Here is a 17,294-nt window from a genome sequence, read left to right as displayed (position 1 = left end):
AACGAGAGCTTGAGTCGCGTGACTGCCGACTGCGTGAGCGGCGAAGGAGGGAGTCGTGCGACTTGTGCGGAGATGGGAGACGAGAATAGGATTAGGGATTTTAGGGTTTATCGGTTTACTTGTGATTTAAGCCCGGTTCAAGTTCAGTTTTTTCGGTTTAACCGAATAACAAAGGTGAAAATCGAACCCGAACAGATTAACCCGAAATAACCGATTTATAAAACCGAATTAACCGAAATTCTGAATTAACCGAACCGAAATTAAAATATTGGTCGGTTTGTTCGGTTCGTTCGGTTTAACCGAGATTTTTCTCACCCCTAACTGCAGCAGTACTGTAGCAATATTGTAGCAGTCGACTGGTATTTTCTTCAGTCGACTGGTAGCCGGCCGTTAGCTTGTAACAGTTGAATTTCACTTAGGACCAGTCGACTGGTGGCGGGGCAAATAGTAGGTGTTTTCCTCCCGAGCTCTATTTAATAGAGTTCAGGGTGCTTGGTCAAGGTTGACGAAATTAGTGGTGGTTAACCCTAATTAGAGTCTCCAAGTACCCAAGTGATCTAGCGTACTTGTATGAGGTTGTGGCGAGATTTCTCCACCCATAAGGAGCTACGCGAGCTAGACGGAAGTTCTCCGGGGAATCATCCACCGACGGATCGGGATCGTGCACCTTACGGGTAGCCGTGAAGTAGGAGCTTTATATCCAAACCACTTTAAATCAATGTGTTATGTTTGCTTTCTATTGTTAGTATTTGTTTTTATATTTCACCGTGCATACTAACCATTGTAGGAAGCGACGTTTTGGGTGAGACGCTATTAACCCCCCCCTCTAGCGGACGTCATCGTCCCAACAAAGTAGACGTCGCATACGTTCTTTTGCTGATTCATCCACTTCAGGATCTAAGGTCTCTCAACCGATTACAACATCTTAAGGGAGAGGAAGACATGGAAAGAGGTCAAAGGTTCGCAATAATTAAACGACCCGTGATCACTCTCCAGTTCCACCCATTTGTGATACTTATATTGAGAAATTACCTGTGCTTTGGTAGCGTTATATTTCTCACATTGTTGACGTTCAACTTGATGGTCATTGTGCATTTAGGGTAATAACTGCACTAATTGGTATGATGAAGAAGGTTAGTTTCAAGTACGATTCGAGCTTATAGAAGAGACTCAACAAAATAAGAATTTATATGATTAACTTTATCCAAATTGAAATTTCGTAGCCAATCTATTATTCTCATTGAATTAATTCTAGCCTTGGGCACCAGAAATATATTAGATGGACTCTATGCTTTTACGAATTGTCATTGCATCAAGGTACAATCTGGTACTGTATATATTTAGTGAGAATGTTAAGAGTTATTTTACTCACTTGCTATTAAGAATTCCTCCAGTTCCAAACTAAAAGCGTCGAGAAATAGATATTGCGCATGTTGACAATCACTTCGTGCAAGTTTTCTTACACCCTCATGACCCTGTACCACCCATTCCAACGTGGTGGTGGCAACATTTATCGTACGAAGCTAAATGATGGGTCACTCGTTATAAGACGCGTGTTCATTTATGGTACGAAGTAATAGGTATATTACCAAATACATAAGGTGTTAGAGTGTATACTGAAAGCCTAAGCTTTTGTAAACATTTATTTTGAATAAAGAATCACATTTGGTCAAATTGTCTACATTTAGTTGTAGTTGTTCAATTAATTTATATTGTAGATAACATAGTATGTGGTGCCACATACAGAAAATGATGTTATCAGTACCTTATAAATTATAAACAGTAGCTCACGACCGAAATGGAAAGGAACAAACCATTGGAAGGTCGTAGTGTAATTAAGAATTAGTTTATCTTAACTATATAATTACACTAGTACACTTACAGTGTATTGAGTAAGACCATTAGAGGTCGTTTCTTTTATACTGACTTTATAAAGGAAGAAAGACCTCAGTTATTATGGAAGTGTGTGCTCTTAATCCTAATATAATAACAAGCACATATATTTGATATTTATTTCTTTAATTCATCAATGGGCGAGATTTAGTTCGATAAATCAAAAAGCCCGATAAGTTGGGAAATGATATCACTTATAGTGTGTGTTGTTGATTATAGAAGGAAACTGTGTCCTAGAGATCTAGGTTGATAGTCTCCTCAAGATTAGCTCATAAGGATTGTCATGTTAAACCCTGCAGGTGAACTTAGTCCGACATGACGATAAGGTTGAGTGGTACTATTCTTGGATTAAGATATTAATTAAATGAGTTGTCAGTAACTCACTTAATTAGTGGACATTCGACATCTTAAACACAGGGAGACTAACACACTCATAATAAGAAGGAGCCCAAAAATGTAATTTGGGATTGGTGCGGTAGTTCAATAATAGTTCTCTAGTGGAATGAATTATTATTGATAAAATTAAGTAGTGTGTTCGGGGCGAACACGGGATGCTTAATTTTATCGGGAGACCAAAACTAATTCCTCCTCTCGGTCCCTATCGTAGACTCTTATTTATAGAGTACTATACCCACCTATACCCACCTTCATACCCATGATGTAGGGGCCGACCAAGCTAGCTTGTGGATCAAGCTAGGGCCGGCCAAGCCTTGGTTCATGGGTGGCCGGCCCTAGCTTGAACCCAAGCTTAGGTGGCCGACCCCCATTAAATTAAAAATAATTTTAATTTTAAATTTTTTCTTAAGTGAAAGATATAATTTATTGGAGAGATTTAAAATTAAAATATCTCTTTTAAAAAGATCTACAAAAGATTAAAGAAAGAGATTAGATTTCTTTCCTTATTTGTAGATTGGAAAGATATTTTATTTTTTCTCTTTATAAATTATTCACATGTTGAAAAATTAAAATTATCGAAATTTCTTTTTATCTACCATGAAGGGATAAATTTTATTTTAAAATTTTTCCGGAAGCAAATAAGGAAAGTTTAATTTTTCAGAATTTTTTTTTTCTTATTTGTTTGATCCTTGTTGTGGCCGGCCATAAGATGGTTAAGAGGGAAGTTTAATTAAATTTTCCTAAATAACCATTGACAAAAAGAATTAAGGAAATTTTTATTGTAAATAAGTTTCTTTAATTACCAAGGCCAAGGATTATAAAAGAGGGGGTTAAGGTGCCTTCAAGGGACACAACCTCTATTCTTTTTATCCCTCTATTCTTTGGTTTTGGTGGCCGGCCCTATTCTTCTCTCCTCTTGTTGGCCAAAATCTATCATCTTGGTGGAGCTCTTGTTTGTGGCCGGATCAAGGAAGGAGAAGAAGGAGAGAAAGCAAGCTTCATCTCTAGCATCCCTTGGAGCATTGGTGGTGGCCGAAATTCTTCATCCTTGGAGGAGTTTATTGTGGCCGAAATCTAGAAGAAAGAAGGAAGGTGGAAAGGTGGTTCTCATCTCGAAAGATCGTTGCCCACACAACGTCCGACGTTAGAAGAGAAATACGGTAGAAGATCAAGAGGTATTTGTCTTCAAAAGAAAGGTATAACTAGTAATGTTTTTCCGCATCATGCTAGTTTTATTTCTTTGTAAAAATACCAAATACAAGAGGCTTGCGATTCTAGTATTTCGAAATAGTTTTCGAATTTGTGTTCTTTTGTTTTTCTTTTCCTTGTGATTTGATTGTTCTTTTCGGTTGACCTAAAGTTATTTAAGGAAATTAAATATTAACTTTCCTTAAAAGGCTTTGTCTAGGCGGTGGTGGTTGTTCCCATATCCAAGAAAGCCATGTGCCTCGCCATGCAGTCCTGGAAGCCAATTTTGGAAACTAATATTTAATGAAATTAATAACCTAGGTGATTTGGATTGAACGTGTTAAGTTCCGCAGGAGATCCAAGTCTTAACCTAAAAGAACAAGTAGATTAAACTTTGGATCAAAAGTGTTAAGTTTCGCAGGCGATCCAAGTTTAATTTAAAAGAACACATGGTAGCTAGGAAAAGGTTCAGATCTTTGTACAAATTTTTTGTACAGTGGAACCATTAGATTTTCCGAGTAGCAACCAACATAAGGAGCAGAATTTGGAGGTAATATTGATTAATATTTCTATTTTTATACATTTTTGTGTATTTTTTGGATATTATTATATGTACTCTTGATTTGATTTTTTTATCTCTAAACTATAAATGTGTTTACTATTAATTGTTATTATTTTTATTAGTTTCATATATATATATATATATAATTTTTATTTTTATCTATATTTTTTTATTTTTAAAAATTTTTATAAATAATAAGTAGAGTTGTAAACAAGTCGAGCCGAGCCGACCTTTGGGGTGTTCAATCTCGTTTGATAAGGTAATCAAGCCAAGCCAAGCCGAGCCGAGCTTAAAATGAACCAAGTTTTTGAAATGAGTGTTCAAGCTTTGTTTGATTTATTTTTTATGAGCTTGAGCTTGTTTGAAGCTTAGCTTGAGCTTGGTTCGTTTATATGTTATTAAGCTCTCAATTCAAACTTGACTTGAGCTTGGTTCGAGCTTGGCTTGAGTTTGGTTCGTTTAGATGTTATCAAACTCTCAATTCAAGTTTGTTTGATTGTTTGAAACTTTTAGTTGTTTGATTGATTATTGAGTTTGATAATTTAAATTTATTTATTTATTTTATTATTTATTTAACATATTGAAAGAAGTTTTATTAATAAATATGGTTAGTGAACATTGTTCACGAACGTTGTTCACGAACGTTAACGAGCTGAACACATATGTGTTCAAGTTTGTTTGTTTAGCTTAACCAGCTGTTCAAGCTTGTTTATTTAATTAACCTTATGTATATTGAACAAACATAAACAAACTCTTACTAAACTGAACACCAAATTTGTTCACGAATGTTTAGTTCATTTACAACCCTAATAATAAGTTCTAAAATCTATTAACAAAAGATTATAAACATATAATAAAAAAAATTATTCAAAAAGGAAAAAAAAAAAACTGATTAAAAAAAAGAAAATCAATAAAAAAAAATATGAGGGGATGCGAAAAACATCTCCCAAACTTTAAATACAGCCAACAGCGCTCATGAAGATTAAAATATTTAATTTAAAACGAGTTGCATTTAAATTTTATCACTAAATTATTGCAAACTGTTTTATAAAATAATTTATGAGCAGTTACTACAAGATATTGTCCGTATTAATTTGAACCTTCTCTTTAAAAGGAACAAGATCTATGTAATATATCTATTATATTAATATCTTTTATTTTTTTTATTAACATCCTCTGATTTTAACACTCAATTTTTAACACTCACACAGTCACACTCATATTTTTTCTTATTTTATAATAAATAAATAAATTTTAAAATTTTACTGTAATTCCATATCATTATTATTTTTCAATACATTTAATACTTGTTTTTCTAAAAAAAATTTATTAGTAAAATAGGCTCATTAATTACGTTCATCTAGTATTACAATGGTAATGAAAAGATGGAATTCATCGTCCCGTGATCCCACTTGATCAGTTTTATGATCAATTGTGAAAAGGTCTCCACGTGAATGATTTTACGAGCATATGTGAGGAGGTCGGTTCCTTGATAGAGGAGATAAATAGGGAAGATATATTTTACCAACTCAACCCTATCTCTAGGACTTTCTAACTATCTGTCTTCACTCATTAAGACTTTCCCTCACCTATTGTCTGATCAACACTGATTCACTTGGATTTTCTTCTTTTGTCAATCTTTCCATTGGTCTTGTCCTTCCCTAACCTTCAATTAGGATTTTTCAACCAAGTATCCGGTCAATGTTGACTTACTTGACTCTACTGGTCAATGTTTAACCATTAATCTTCCATATGAACTGATTGGGTAATGATATGGGGTCCCACCAAAGGTAGGTCAACATAGGGAAGATCAACTGACGTGGAAGATAAAGGTAAGTGGGATATCCTAGTCTGTCGAGCGGACCATGCAATGCTGAACAGGCCTGTTATTGTCGAACGGACTGGTTACGACCGAGCGGATGGCAATAGCTACGTGGACAAGTAAGCTGAGCTCTGCCCCTGGCCGCATAAAATGTCTCTCTGATAACGAAGAGAAATAAGCAGCATATGGTCTCACTGATCGGGCTGTACGTCTGATCTGAGCGAGATAATCGCGGACAGTAAGGAAGCAAGGAAAGTGACAAAGTCGACAAGTCCTGAGAACATCACCGAGCAGAGGTAGCCCAGTCGAGCGGATCTCGAGCGGCTGTGCATGACCACATCAAATATCTTGTCATATCCTTTTGGGAGTTTGGGCCGCTGACAGTAGGACACGTCTAGCATGCATTCGTACATTAGAAGCTTCTAGGCTGTCACATCAGAAGATTGCATGGCTGCTTAAGGTATGATATTAGAGACACTTTTTGACCCGTCTCTTCTTTGGAGACCTAAGAAGATGTCTACGCCTTGAGAGTTGAGACACGTGCATGAGCACGATGTTGCCACTATAAAAGGGGGTTCTTAGCTACAAGGAAAGTTATGTGCAACTTTATCTTCTACATCTACTTGCTACATTTCCCATTTATTGAGATCACCAGACACTGACTTGAGTGTTGAGGGCCAACACGGGGAACTCATTCCGGACCCGGCATTGACGTTTTTTGTCTTACAGAAGTATGTGGAGTCTTCGACATGTCAACTCCACAACCACATCCACAGCTTGTCATCTTAGCTAGTTCCGAACAAGATCATATTTGGCGTCGTCCGTGGAAAACTTACCTGAATCTGAAACGTTGAGATGGAGGACATTGGATTACTCACTACGGTGATGTTGACGCGAAAGGAGTTCAACATACTGGTGCAAGCGCGAGTGGAAAAAATGTTGGAGGAGCGGCAGGCAATAACCGATCGCCAAGTAAATGAACCCACGACATTGGCAATAGGCCAACCGATCGATTATAGAGACCGGGCGGGAAATGTCGCTGCTCGTTAACTGAACAACAAGCCAATCGGCACATTCAGAGACGCACCGGATGCGCTAATCCTCTATCATCAGACGTTGTTCCACACCTCTTCAGAGGAACAAGACCGAGCGGATGGAGCCCAAGGATCATAATTAGAGAAGCGCCCACTAACCATCGGAATGGATAAACAGACAATTCTCGTAGGAGATCCTAGACGACCTGCTGCCGCGACCCTGCACCGCTAACCATCGGAGAATACACAGGGGCAACCAACCCCGAGGATCACCTCATCAAATTTGATAACATGGCTATGCTCCACCAATACTCTGATAAAGTCAAATGTTGTTTCTCACTACACTCTCCAGATCGACTCAGAGGTGGTTCAGGCAACTGCTGATCGACTTTATATGTAGCTTTAAAGACTTCCGAGCAACGTTCCTATAGCACTTCGCGAGCAGCTGTCGCCATTAGAAGACGAACGTTAATCTGTTCGCGCTCAAGCAGGGGCCCAAGGAGATCCTTGTGAGTGTGTTCTCACAAGGGCTATTGGAGGGCAAGTTCTTTTGCTCGCTCATCCGGAGGTTCCTTAAGGACTTCGGTCATCTGCTCGGACGTGCTACCGAGTACATCAATATGACGGAGGCCCAAGCATCTAGGAGGAGGGAACCGATCCCCTAGCCTATAGTCGTACCAGAACGACCCATTCAAACCTACCACCAAAAGGGCCCTTAGTGAGAGCATCACAACAAGAACCTCGTACACACGAGGTCCAACATATGGAAGCTGAACGGGGAAGATAAAACGAAAGATGACCATGGACGCCACTCTTCTGCTCGATTCATTGGGTGGCGACATACAACACCAGATACTGTTACAATCTCAAGTCGAAGGCCCGACGATTGGCCTTGCCAAGATCGCACCGCCTATCCCCGTCTCCTGACTATCACCATCACAGGCGATCAGGAGGATGTCTGGAAGAGAGAAGGCCCTCTGTCGAAGAACATCGACAGTCGACACAGAGCCAGAGAACGTCAGCTGAGCGGTCGCGAACCTCAACTTGGGAAGAGGAGACCATTACAACACCGCTCGAGGCGACATAGGGATGATCGCAGGAGGCCCAACTGACGACGACTCCAATCGGGCCCGGAAGTCACACACTCGACTCCTGGAAATCTATGTCGTCAGGTGCAGCAAAGCATCAGTAGCTGGGCTGGAGATCAGTTTTGGTCCTCGAGACTTATAGGGAGTAGATGTCCCTCACGATGACACCCTGATCATCCAAGCGATAATCGCTAACTAAAATATTCACCATACTTTTGTAGATACAGGTAGTTCGGTGAACATCATCTTCAAAAAGGCGTTCGATCAGCTGCAAATTGACTAAAGCAAGTTGTAGCCAATGACGACTCCCTTATACAGGTTCACCGACAACAACGTATTGCCGATTGGCTAGGCTCGACTGGCCATATCTCTCGAAGAAGAGCTGCTTAAGAGAACAAGAATGATGAATTTCATCTGGATGCTTCGTCCGCCTATAACGTCATACTGGGCCGACCGGCGTTGAATGAATTCTGGGTAGTTGTCTTCACGTTTTGCTAGAAGATTAAGTTCTTCATCGAGAACTCAGTCGAAGAAGTGAAGGGTGATCTGTTGGCCGCTTAGCGATGCTACGTCGAGATGGTTAAGACCGAGTTGAAAGCCGCTCGGAAGGTCCAACGGCTTGAGGTGTCACGCCTCAGAGGAGTCCTTGCCCGGCAAACGGACATCATCTCCTCTGTAACTGTGACAATATGAAGCATATATACATTGCCACATGGCTACTCATAAGCAAATAACAGTCATACGAATGGATATAAACACAACCACGCAGTTTATAAGCATCCCATACGGCTGAAAGTAAACACAACCACACAGTTGATAAACATCCCACACGGCTGAAACATAACACAGCGAGAGTTACAAAATAACGAACGTAAAACCAACAAAACAACTAACTGCGAGCCGGCCCGGCTTGACATGATAACATCAAATCTAATACAAGAAAACAGAAAGTTGAATTCCATACAAAGATACATATACATGAATAAGTCCAAAACCAATAAAGTGAACAAAAGCAATAACGGAAGAAATCGTTCAATGTAACATGAGACTAGCGGGCAGGATCTCCAGACGACTCCATAAATTCTTTACCTGCTACTTGGCGAAATAAACCAATTCATGGGGTGGTGAGTGATGGGATTCAATGGGTAATAGACAGATAGTACATGAACATAATAAAAAACTAGAGATACAAAGGTATACAGTCTCATACGAAATATAGCAGATACTACCATGATATCATAGTAAATATCCATACCTGAAACCATATCCTAGGCTAGTAATAGAAGGTCAGGAGTAGTAAGGATCTATTACAGTACTGCTCATAACTACAAGGGTAACATGTGAGGTATATATATATTACCAATAAGTAAGTCAGTGTCTACACACATAACACAGGTATATAACTCAACATATATAAACATATCTATCATATGGATATACTAATATCACAACATAAGTAAGCAACAACAGCATAAATAAACAACAACATAAGTAAGCAACAACAGCATAAATAAACAACAACATAAGTAAGCAACAACAACATAAGCATAACAACAACGTATGCACGGATGGTCATCACCACAACCCCTATATGATCGAGAGGCCGGATCGTTGACAACTGTACCACTCAAAGGCCGTCACTACTCTTGAGTGACTGAGTGGACAGGTACTGAGTAGCTACAAAGCGAAGGGGGTCCCTGCTGTTCACAACTCCAGCTACTATTACCCATGAGTGGCTGAGTGCGGCACGACAGGACAAACAACATCTCCTCCAACTACCACTACCCATGAGTGGCTGAGTGTGCGGTGCGGCGCGGCCCGACGACTCACTCATCCACAAGGGTGACGTGGTCGCTTGCATGCATGCAATGACATGATGCACAAGATGCAGCAGTCATAACATATATAAACAGAAATCAGGTATGCTACATGAAGTCGGCATGGTTAATAAGATACATGAGTAAACTGTAATCACAACAGGTAAACATGGTATCTAGTATCTGCTATATATATATATATACACACTGATAACAATGAGAGATTGTATAGATACGGATTTGATTATCACAAAGATCGAGTAGATAAGTATCAAGCACAGGAAAAACATGAGTGGAGTCAAGGTAAATACAGCAACTATTCGAATATCGTTCATGCACTAAAGTCAAAGTACTAAAGAAACAAAGCAAGAAGTACCCGCCTTTATCTGTCGATCCAATAAACCAATCCCACATCGAGACTCTCGTCTCGAATCAACATCCTGCAAATCACATGATGTATTTAGCTAATTGCATATGAAGTAAATAGCTAAATAAACTCCCCCTACCTAATTAGAGTAACTCTAATCGAAAATGATTATGAAATAATCCCATAATTAACCCAACATACATACTAACATCATGATCAATCAATAATCCCCACAATCCTCTTATCAGAATAAATCATCTAAGATAGAAATCGAAAGGGGAAACACTAAAGAAGACTTACACTGATAGATCGACCATGATCAGATGCCTACATCTTAGAAACGACTTAATCCTATTGATTTCCCTCAACCTAACAATCAATCAACTACATCGATTATATTCCACAAACTTAGATAATCAAGTTGACACAACCCTAGAAATTGAAATAAGCACTTATTCGGCCTCTTCTTCTCCGATGATGGATTTCCAGCGACAAGCATCCAACAGTGACGCAAGGGGAGGAAAGCAGTGTCACTGGCATAGACTCACATGGAAGGGAGCGGTGATCAATCAGAATAGAGGGGGCATCGACAGCTCTCACACGATCGACGACATCATGATCTACCCTCAAGTCAAAGGGCATTAGTGGATCTGAACAGAGGGGAGGTTAGGGCACGAGTCATCGGTGTTAGTGAGAAGAATCTCGGCGGTCGTCAGTGTCTCCGAGTTGTCTCCACATGAAGAGGGTAGCGGTTGCTGCCTAGGGCACGAGAGTGGTAGATGCGAGAGATCGGCAATAATAGCAACCCAACGTAGCCCCTTCCGGGATGGCAGTGATCAACAACGGTGGCGCCGGGTTGCGCGGCTATAGAAATCAGGAGCTAAGGTTTGGCCGAAAAGGTGGGATCGGGTTCCCGACTCCCGATGAATGCTTGGTGTCCACGGTTAGGGTTGGGTAGACAGTGGTCGACATCGACAACCGGGAGGCGCGACGGGGTAGATCAGGAGAGGGGCGGCGGCTGGATATGCGCTGGTGACGAAGTGGAGGGGGAGAGGTCGACGTGTGAGGGAAAGGAGAAGGAAATCGGTAAATGAGAATAGGCTAGGTCTTTATAACTAGGTTAATTAATCTAACCTTAGGCCTAATAGATCAATCAACTCCCACTGATATTCTAAAAAGACTTTCTCTAGTCCAACCGATTCATCTCCTCAAAATGAGTCATATAGAATTCGTTTAAATTTCAAAAAACTTCTAAAAATTCTCGAAAAATCCAATAAGATTATTTCTTTAATAGCCCTTATTATTTAATTACCGGATCTTACATGAGGTAAATGCAATCATGGAGGAACCTCCCTCACTGGTGTACGACAAGAAGGAAGAAGTACAAATTCATCCAGCCCGACTGGAGGCTACCACTTTCATAGCCGTCGACCTGGTTGTCAAAAAGGAGCTAGTTGCTTATCTAAGGCAAATTCATGATGTGTTCGCATGGGTGACTAACGAGCTTCCGGACATCTCACCGACCGTTGCGCAGCACGAGCTACACATCCGACTGGATGCCAGGCCAGTTAAACAAAAGAAAAGAGACTTCAGTTGGGAGTAAAATCTGATCATCCGAGCATAAGTAGATAAACTACTGGAGGCCAATCACATACGCGAGGTGTAGTTTCCAAGCTGGCTTGCTAATGTGGTGCTAGTCTCCAAGCCGAGAAATAAATGGCAGGTCTGTATCGATTTTCGAGATTTAAACAAGGCCTGCCCAAAGAACTATTGCCTGATATCGTACATTGATCAAATGGTAGACTCGATGACGTGTTGTGAGCTGATCTGCATGTTGGATGCGTAACAGGGATACCACCAGGTGCCACTCGCCAGAGACGATCAAGAGAAGGTCAGATTCATAATGACCGACGAAACTTTCTTCTATAATGTGATGTTGTTCGGAATGAAAAATACTGGACCCACTTATCAGAAGCTGATGAACAAGGTGTTCCAACAGCAGATCGGTAGAAACATGGAGGTATATGTTGATAACATTTTGATAAAATCCCTCCGAGCCATTGATCTCTGTGCAGATATTAAGGAGACTTGCCGAACACTAAGAAGCTACGGAATCAATCTCAATCCAAACGAGTGTCTGTTCAGAGCAAGAAGTAGGTGCTTCCTCAATTATATAGTGACCAAGCGGGGGATTGAAGTGAATCCCAACAAAGTAAAAGCGCTTCAAGACATGCCACCACCGCGCGACCTAAAGGAAGCTCAGCGGTTGTCCGAGTGAATCATGACATTATTCAGGTTCATCTCCAGATCCTCCGACTGAAGCCATTAGTTCTTTAAAGTTCTACGTTGAGCTATAAAATTTCAATGGGATGTCGAATATGATAAACCGTTGGAGGAGCTCAAGACTTATCTGTCTTCTTTACCTATACCGGCGAAGCCCATCGTTAGTGAGCCGCTTTAGATATACTTGTTGTCAACAGAGTGAGTGGTTGACTCAGCGATGGTGTGACAGAACGACACTGAACAATAGCCGATGTATTTTTTAAGTCATATATTGAAAGATGTTGAATGTCATTACACCTGTCTTGAGAAACTGGTGTACAAGCTGGTCCTAGCCACTCAGAAGTTATGCCTTTACTTTTTGTCGCATCTGATCATCGTGTTGACTAACAACACTCTAGGGCGGGTCCTCCTCAATCCCAAAGCATCCGGGGCGGCTGATTAAGTGAATTAAGTAGTTGAGTGAATTTGACATCTTGTATTAGCCTTGAACGGCAATCAAGGCACAAGCCTTGGCCGATTTTGTGACAAAAGTATAGAACGTCGAATCAAAAATCACTTGGAGGATCGATGTGGGCGGGTCGTCCACTCGGCGTGGCAGCGGCATGGACATACTTCTAATATCATCATGTGAAGATTGATTGCAATTGTCCGTTCGGCTAGACTACAGAGCCATGAACATTGAGACAGAGTACGAAGTGTTGATAGCTGGTTTGCAAGCAGCAAGGCATGTGGGAGCTATGCGGGTGTTGCTCCACTCTGACTCTCAATTAGTGGCGCAGTTGCTCTTAGGAATTTTGGAAATAAATAATGCCAGACTAAGACTATATGCGGAAGCATTCGAAAAGTTGAAGGTTGGATTTCATTAAGTCATTATTCAAAAAATCCTCCGAGTGGAGAACCAATATGCGGACGAACTGACAAAGTTAGCAAGTTCCTTGACTCTGGTGGTGTTGGAGAAGCCAATCGAGCAGGTGATGATGGTGCCCCATATAGATAGGTTAACTGTGGGAGCTACCGACGACTGGAGGACGCCTCTAATCAAGTAACTCTGATAAGGGAACAAGTTGGGTGATGAGGAGCAAACTCAGCTACTAAAAAGAGGGTCGAACGGTTCACATTGATTGGAGACCATCTGTACAAGAGAGCCTACTCAAAACCCTTGCTCAAGTGCATCGGATTAGATGACGTTCAGTATATTCTGCAAGAAGTTTACCAAGGCTCCTGCGGAAGTCGCCCAAGTGGAGGGTAATTGACAAGAAAAATCCTACAGGCAAACTATTTCTGGCTCACTCTGCAAGCTAACGTCACACGGATAGTGACGACCTGCATCTCTTGCCAAATATATCAAAACATATCGCATAGGCCAACTGAGGAACTGAAGATTCGTGGTGTTATGCCCGTTCGATTAATGGTGCATGGACATTGTAGGATCATTTTTTATGACAACTTGACAAAGGAAGTTTTTCCTAATAGCGATGGACTATTTCTTCAAATGAGTAGAGGGTGAGTCGTTAGTGAAAATAACTCTGGCCAATCTTGAACTCAGTCATGCTTTCCTAATTATAAACACTTACAAATGAGATAACAATTTTACACTTCAATCGTTTGTCCTCGTAAGAAATGTTTATAAACGCTTAATAATCCCGGGAAATATTATTCAGCACCAAGTTTATACTCATGGCTGAATACAATTATCCCAGTTAGTGGTTAAACGCCGGCACCGGCGCCGGCGGCCTTTGCAGTGTCGTAGGACGCGTGAAGCCCGAAGAAGAAGTAGTAGACGAGCAGCAGCAGAGACCATATGGCGAACCTCATGTACGACGGCCCATCGATCGACCCGAGTAGGAAGATGTTGATCGCGATCGACGCAGAGGGCAGCCATGGAACTAACGGAACACCCCACATCTCCGGTATCCTCGCCTGCGGCACCGCCCACCACAAGTACCCCGTCGCCACCAACCACACCACAAAGGCCAACAAATACCAGATCCACCCCTCGACTCCTATCGCCCAAAGCATTGCCGCAGCCACCGAAGCCGCCAGGATCACTGTGATGGCGGCCACGAGCTTTCTCCGGTTCGCCACGGTTGTTTCGCCTGCGACGTAGTAGCGGCGGACGAGGAGGGCGACGGCTACGAGCATGAAGATGAATAGCGTGGAGATGGAGAGGAGGTTGGAGAGGACGTTGAGGGCGGTGAAGAAGGCGATGATGGCGGTGGCAATGAGCATGAAGATGGTGGCATTGATAGGGGTGCCGGTGGCGCTGTGCACCTGCGCGAACCATGGGGACACCATGTGTGTGCGAGCTATGTGGGTGAGATAGCGCGCCTGGCCGACGGCGGACACCAGCAGCACCGTCGTCATTCCCTTGAGCGCGCCGAAGGCCACGATGTACTTGGCCCAATCCATACCAATGGCAGAGAACGCTACCGAAAATGGCGCGTCGGGGTCAATTTGGTAATAGGGCTGCATCAAGCAGAGGGTGATCGCCATCAGGCAATAGCACACCGTGGTGATGGTCATCGATCCCACGAGCCCCAGCGGGATGTCTTTCGCCGGGTTCTTCGTCTCCTCCGCCATGGTGGACACGGCGTCGAAGCCGATGTAGGCGAAGAAAAGCACGGAGGCGGCCGAGAAGATGCCGTGCGCACCGAAGGGGGCGAAATCGGCGGTGAGGTTCTTGGCGTCGGCCTGGGTGAGCCCAGTGATGATGATGAAGATGATGATGGCGAGGTGGATGATGGAGGCCACATAGTTGAAGCGGGAGCTCCCCTTGGTTGAAATCACGGCCGCGAAGCAGATCAAAGTGATGACGACGACGGCGATAGGATCGAGCCGGTTGTAATCGGGTGCAAAGATGGGGGCGTAGATGCGGAAATCGTTGGGGTGGTGGTTGAGGAGCGTGGCGAAGTAGGATGTCCACGAACGGGCGACGGCCGCGCCACCAATTATGTACTCGAGGATGATGTTGCCGGCCGCCACGAAGGCCACGAAGTCACCGAGCTCAACTCGCAAGTACGCAAATGAACCACCTGATCACAATTTAGTCCCACAACGTCAATCCGCGCTCAAGTTGAGTAACCAGATCGCTTATAAAACACATTGGGATCGGAAAGAGCAGCGTTATACCGGCGACAGGGATTTCGATGGCGAACTCGGTGTAGCAGAAGACGGAAAGCATTGCGGAGACGCCGGAGATGACGTAAGAGAGGATGACGGCGGGTCCAGCGGAATCGCGAGCTTCCTGGCCAGTGAGGACGAAGATGCCCGAGCCGATGACGGCGCCGATCCCGAACCAGATGAGATCCCACCAGGTGAGCGTTTTCTTCATTTCGTTTCCACTTCGAGCCTTGATCTCGTTGATCTCGAACTTGTCGACGGAGCGGGCCGTGAAGCGATCCTTGAGCCGGAGGCCCGTCTCACGGAGGGCCTTTGTGTAGTTGGCCCAGCTCTGGAACGACTCCTCCGGCAGGAAGTCCTCCTTGCTGCAAGAGCACAAGCGCCTCCTCATCTTCCCGCCGGAGTCGTTTTCTCCAACACTCGCCATTTTGCTGCCTCCAGCAATAAACAAAAAACTAGAAAAAAAAAATTTTCCCACTTAATTACAAGGGATTTGGCGGATGATGGGAAACGGAAGGGTTAATGACAATAAATACAGAAGGGAGTTAGGCTAAGAAAGGATTGAACTGCGGTTCACAGGGCAGAATTAGGACTTTAAAAGAGAGTTTGAGGCTTCGAGTCAATTTGGGATGCCCAAATTCCGACCCGGTTCCAACCATGGGTTTCTGTTTTTGGATGGCAGTCCACTAGGCCAGCGAAGCGCAGACTGTTTATGCTTCTCTTGCCAGATCTGCTAATTGTTTTAGCATGGTTATTTTAAGTAATTCATATTTTTCATTTATTTAGTAACCAAAAGATTCTTATATAATTATAATTTGTTGTTATTTTTTAATCAAAATAGAGTAATTAAGCAAATTACTTCTCCCACTCTGAAAGCAAATTGTTGTTATTTAGTTTTATTTTTTTAATTAATTTTATTTATTATTTTTTCTTATTTTTTTAAAAATTTTATTTAGTTTTATTTTTTTAATTAATTTTATTTTTATTTATTTAATCAAATATTTTTATTTTTTTTATATAATTTCTAATATATGTCAAAATCATTTCCTTTCTTTAAATTACTTTTCTAATTCGAAATTTAAATTATCTACATTCAACTCTTGACACATGTCAGAACCTTCTTTTTCTTTAAATTATCCTTCTTTAATCTTTGACATATGACGTATGTTGAAACCTCTAATTTTTTGTAAATTACTCATTCTTCAACTCTTGAGATATGTCAGAGCCTTCTTTCCTTTTAAATTATCCGTCTTCAATTCTTGACACATGACGTATGTCAAAACCTCTCATTTTCTTTAAATTACTTATTCTCCAATACTTAACACTTGTTAAAGCATCTCCTCCTTTTAAATTATCTCTTTTCAACGTTTGACATATATCAGAACCTCCTCTTTCTTTGAATTATCCACTCTTAAATCTTTGACACATGTCAAAATACTACTCTCCCTTTAAACTATCCCCTCCAACCCTTGACATATGTCAGAACTTTTCTCTCTTTAAATTATCATTTTTCCAACTCTTGATACATGTCAGAATCTTTACTTTAAATTACCCCTCTTTCAACTCTTGAGATATGTCAAAATCTCTTCTCCTTTTAAATTACTTCTCTTTCAACCCTTGAGACATGTCAAAATCTCTTCTCCCATTAAATTACTCCCTTTTTCAACCCTTGACACATGTTAGAATTTCTCACTTTCTTTAAATTATTCACTCTCCAATCCTTG

General features: G+C 41.7%; 1 protein-coding gene across 1 annotated transcript; it reads right to left on the bottom strand.

Annotated features, from left to right (window-relative positions):
- Positions 1-14,157: 14,157 nt before the first annotated feature.
- Positions 14,158-16,003, bottom strand: LOC122055266 (cationic amino acid transporter 1-like). The gene is made up of 2 exons (XM_042616633.1): positions 15,580-16,003; positions 14,158-15,482 (listed from the first exon to the last, which is right to left on the bottom strand). The coding sequence occupies exons 1-2, from the start codon at positions 15,995-15,997 to the stop codon at positions 14,158-14,160; spliced, it is 1,743 nt and encodes a 580-aa protein (XP_042472567.1). The 5' UTR covers positions 15,998-16,003.
- Between the last annotated feature and the right edge of the window lie 1,291 nt (positions 16,004-17,294).

Source organism: Zingiber officinale, chromosome 3B (assembly GCF_018446385.1).
Source record: "Zingiber officinale cultivar Zhangliang chromosome 3B, Zo_v1.1, whole genome shotgun sequence".
NCBI lineage: Eukaryota > Viridiplantae > Streptophyta > Magnoliopsida > Zingiberales > Zingiberaceae > Zingiber > Zingiber officinale.
Note: the sequence above shows the minus strand (reverse complement) of the source record. Positions and strands in the feature narration are given on the sequence as shown.

Excerpts from the sequence above, each read along its gene's own strand:
- LOC122055266 (XM_042616633.1), bottom strand. The coding sequence starts at position 15,997 with ATGGCGAGTGTTGGAGAAAACGACTCCGGCGGGAAGATGAGGAGGCGC. Across the intron at positions 15,483-15,579 it reads CATCGAAATCCCTGTCGCCG|GTGGTTCATTTGCGTACTTG; the intron begins GTATAACGCTGC and ends AATTGTGATCAG.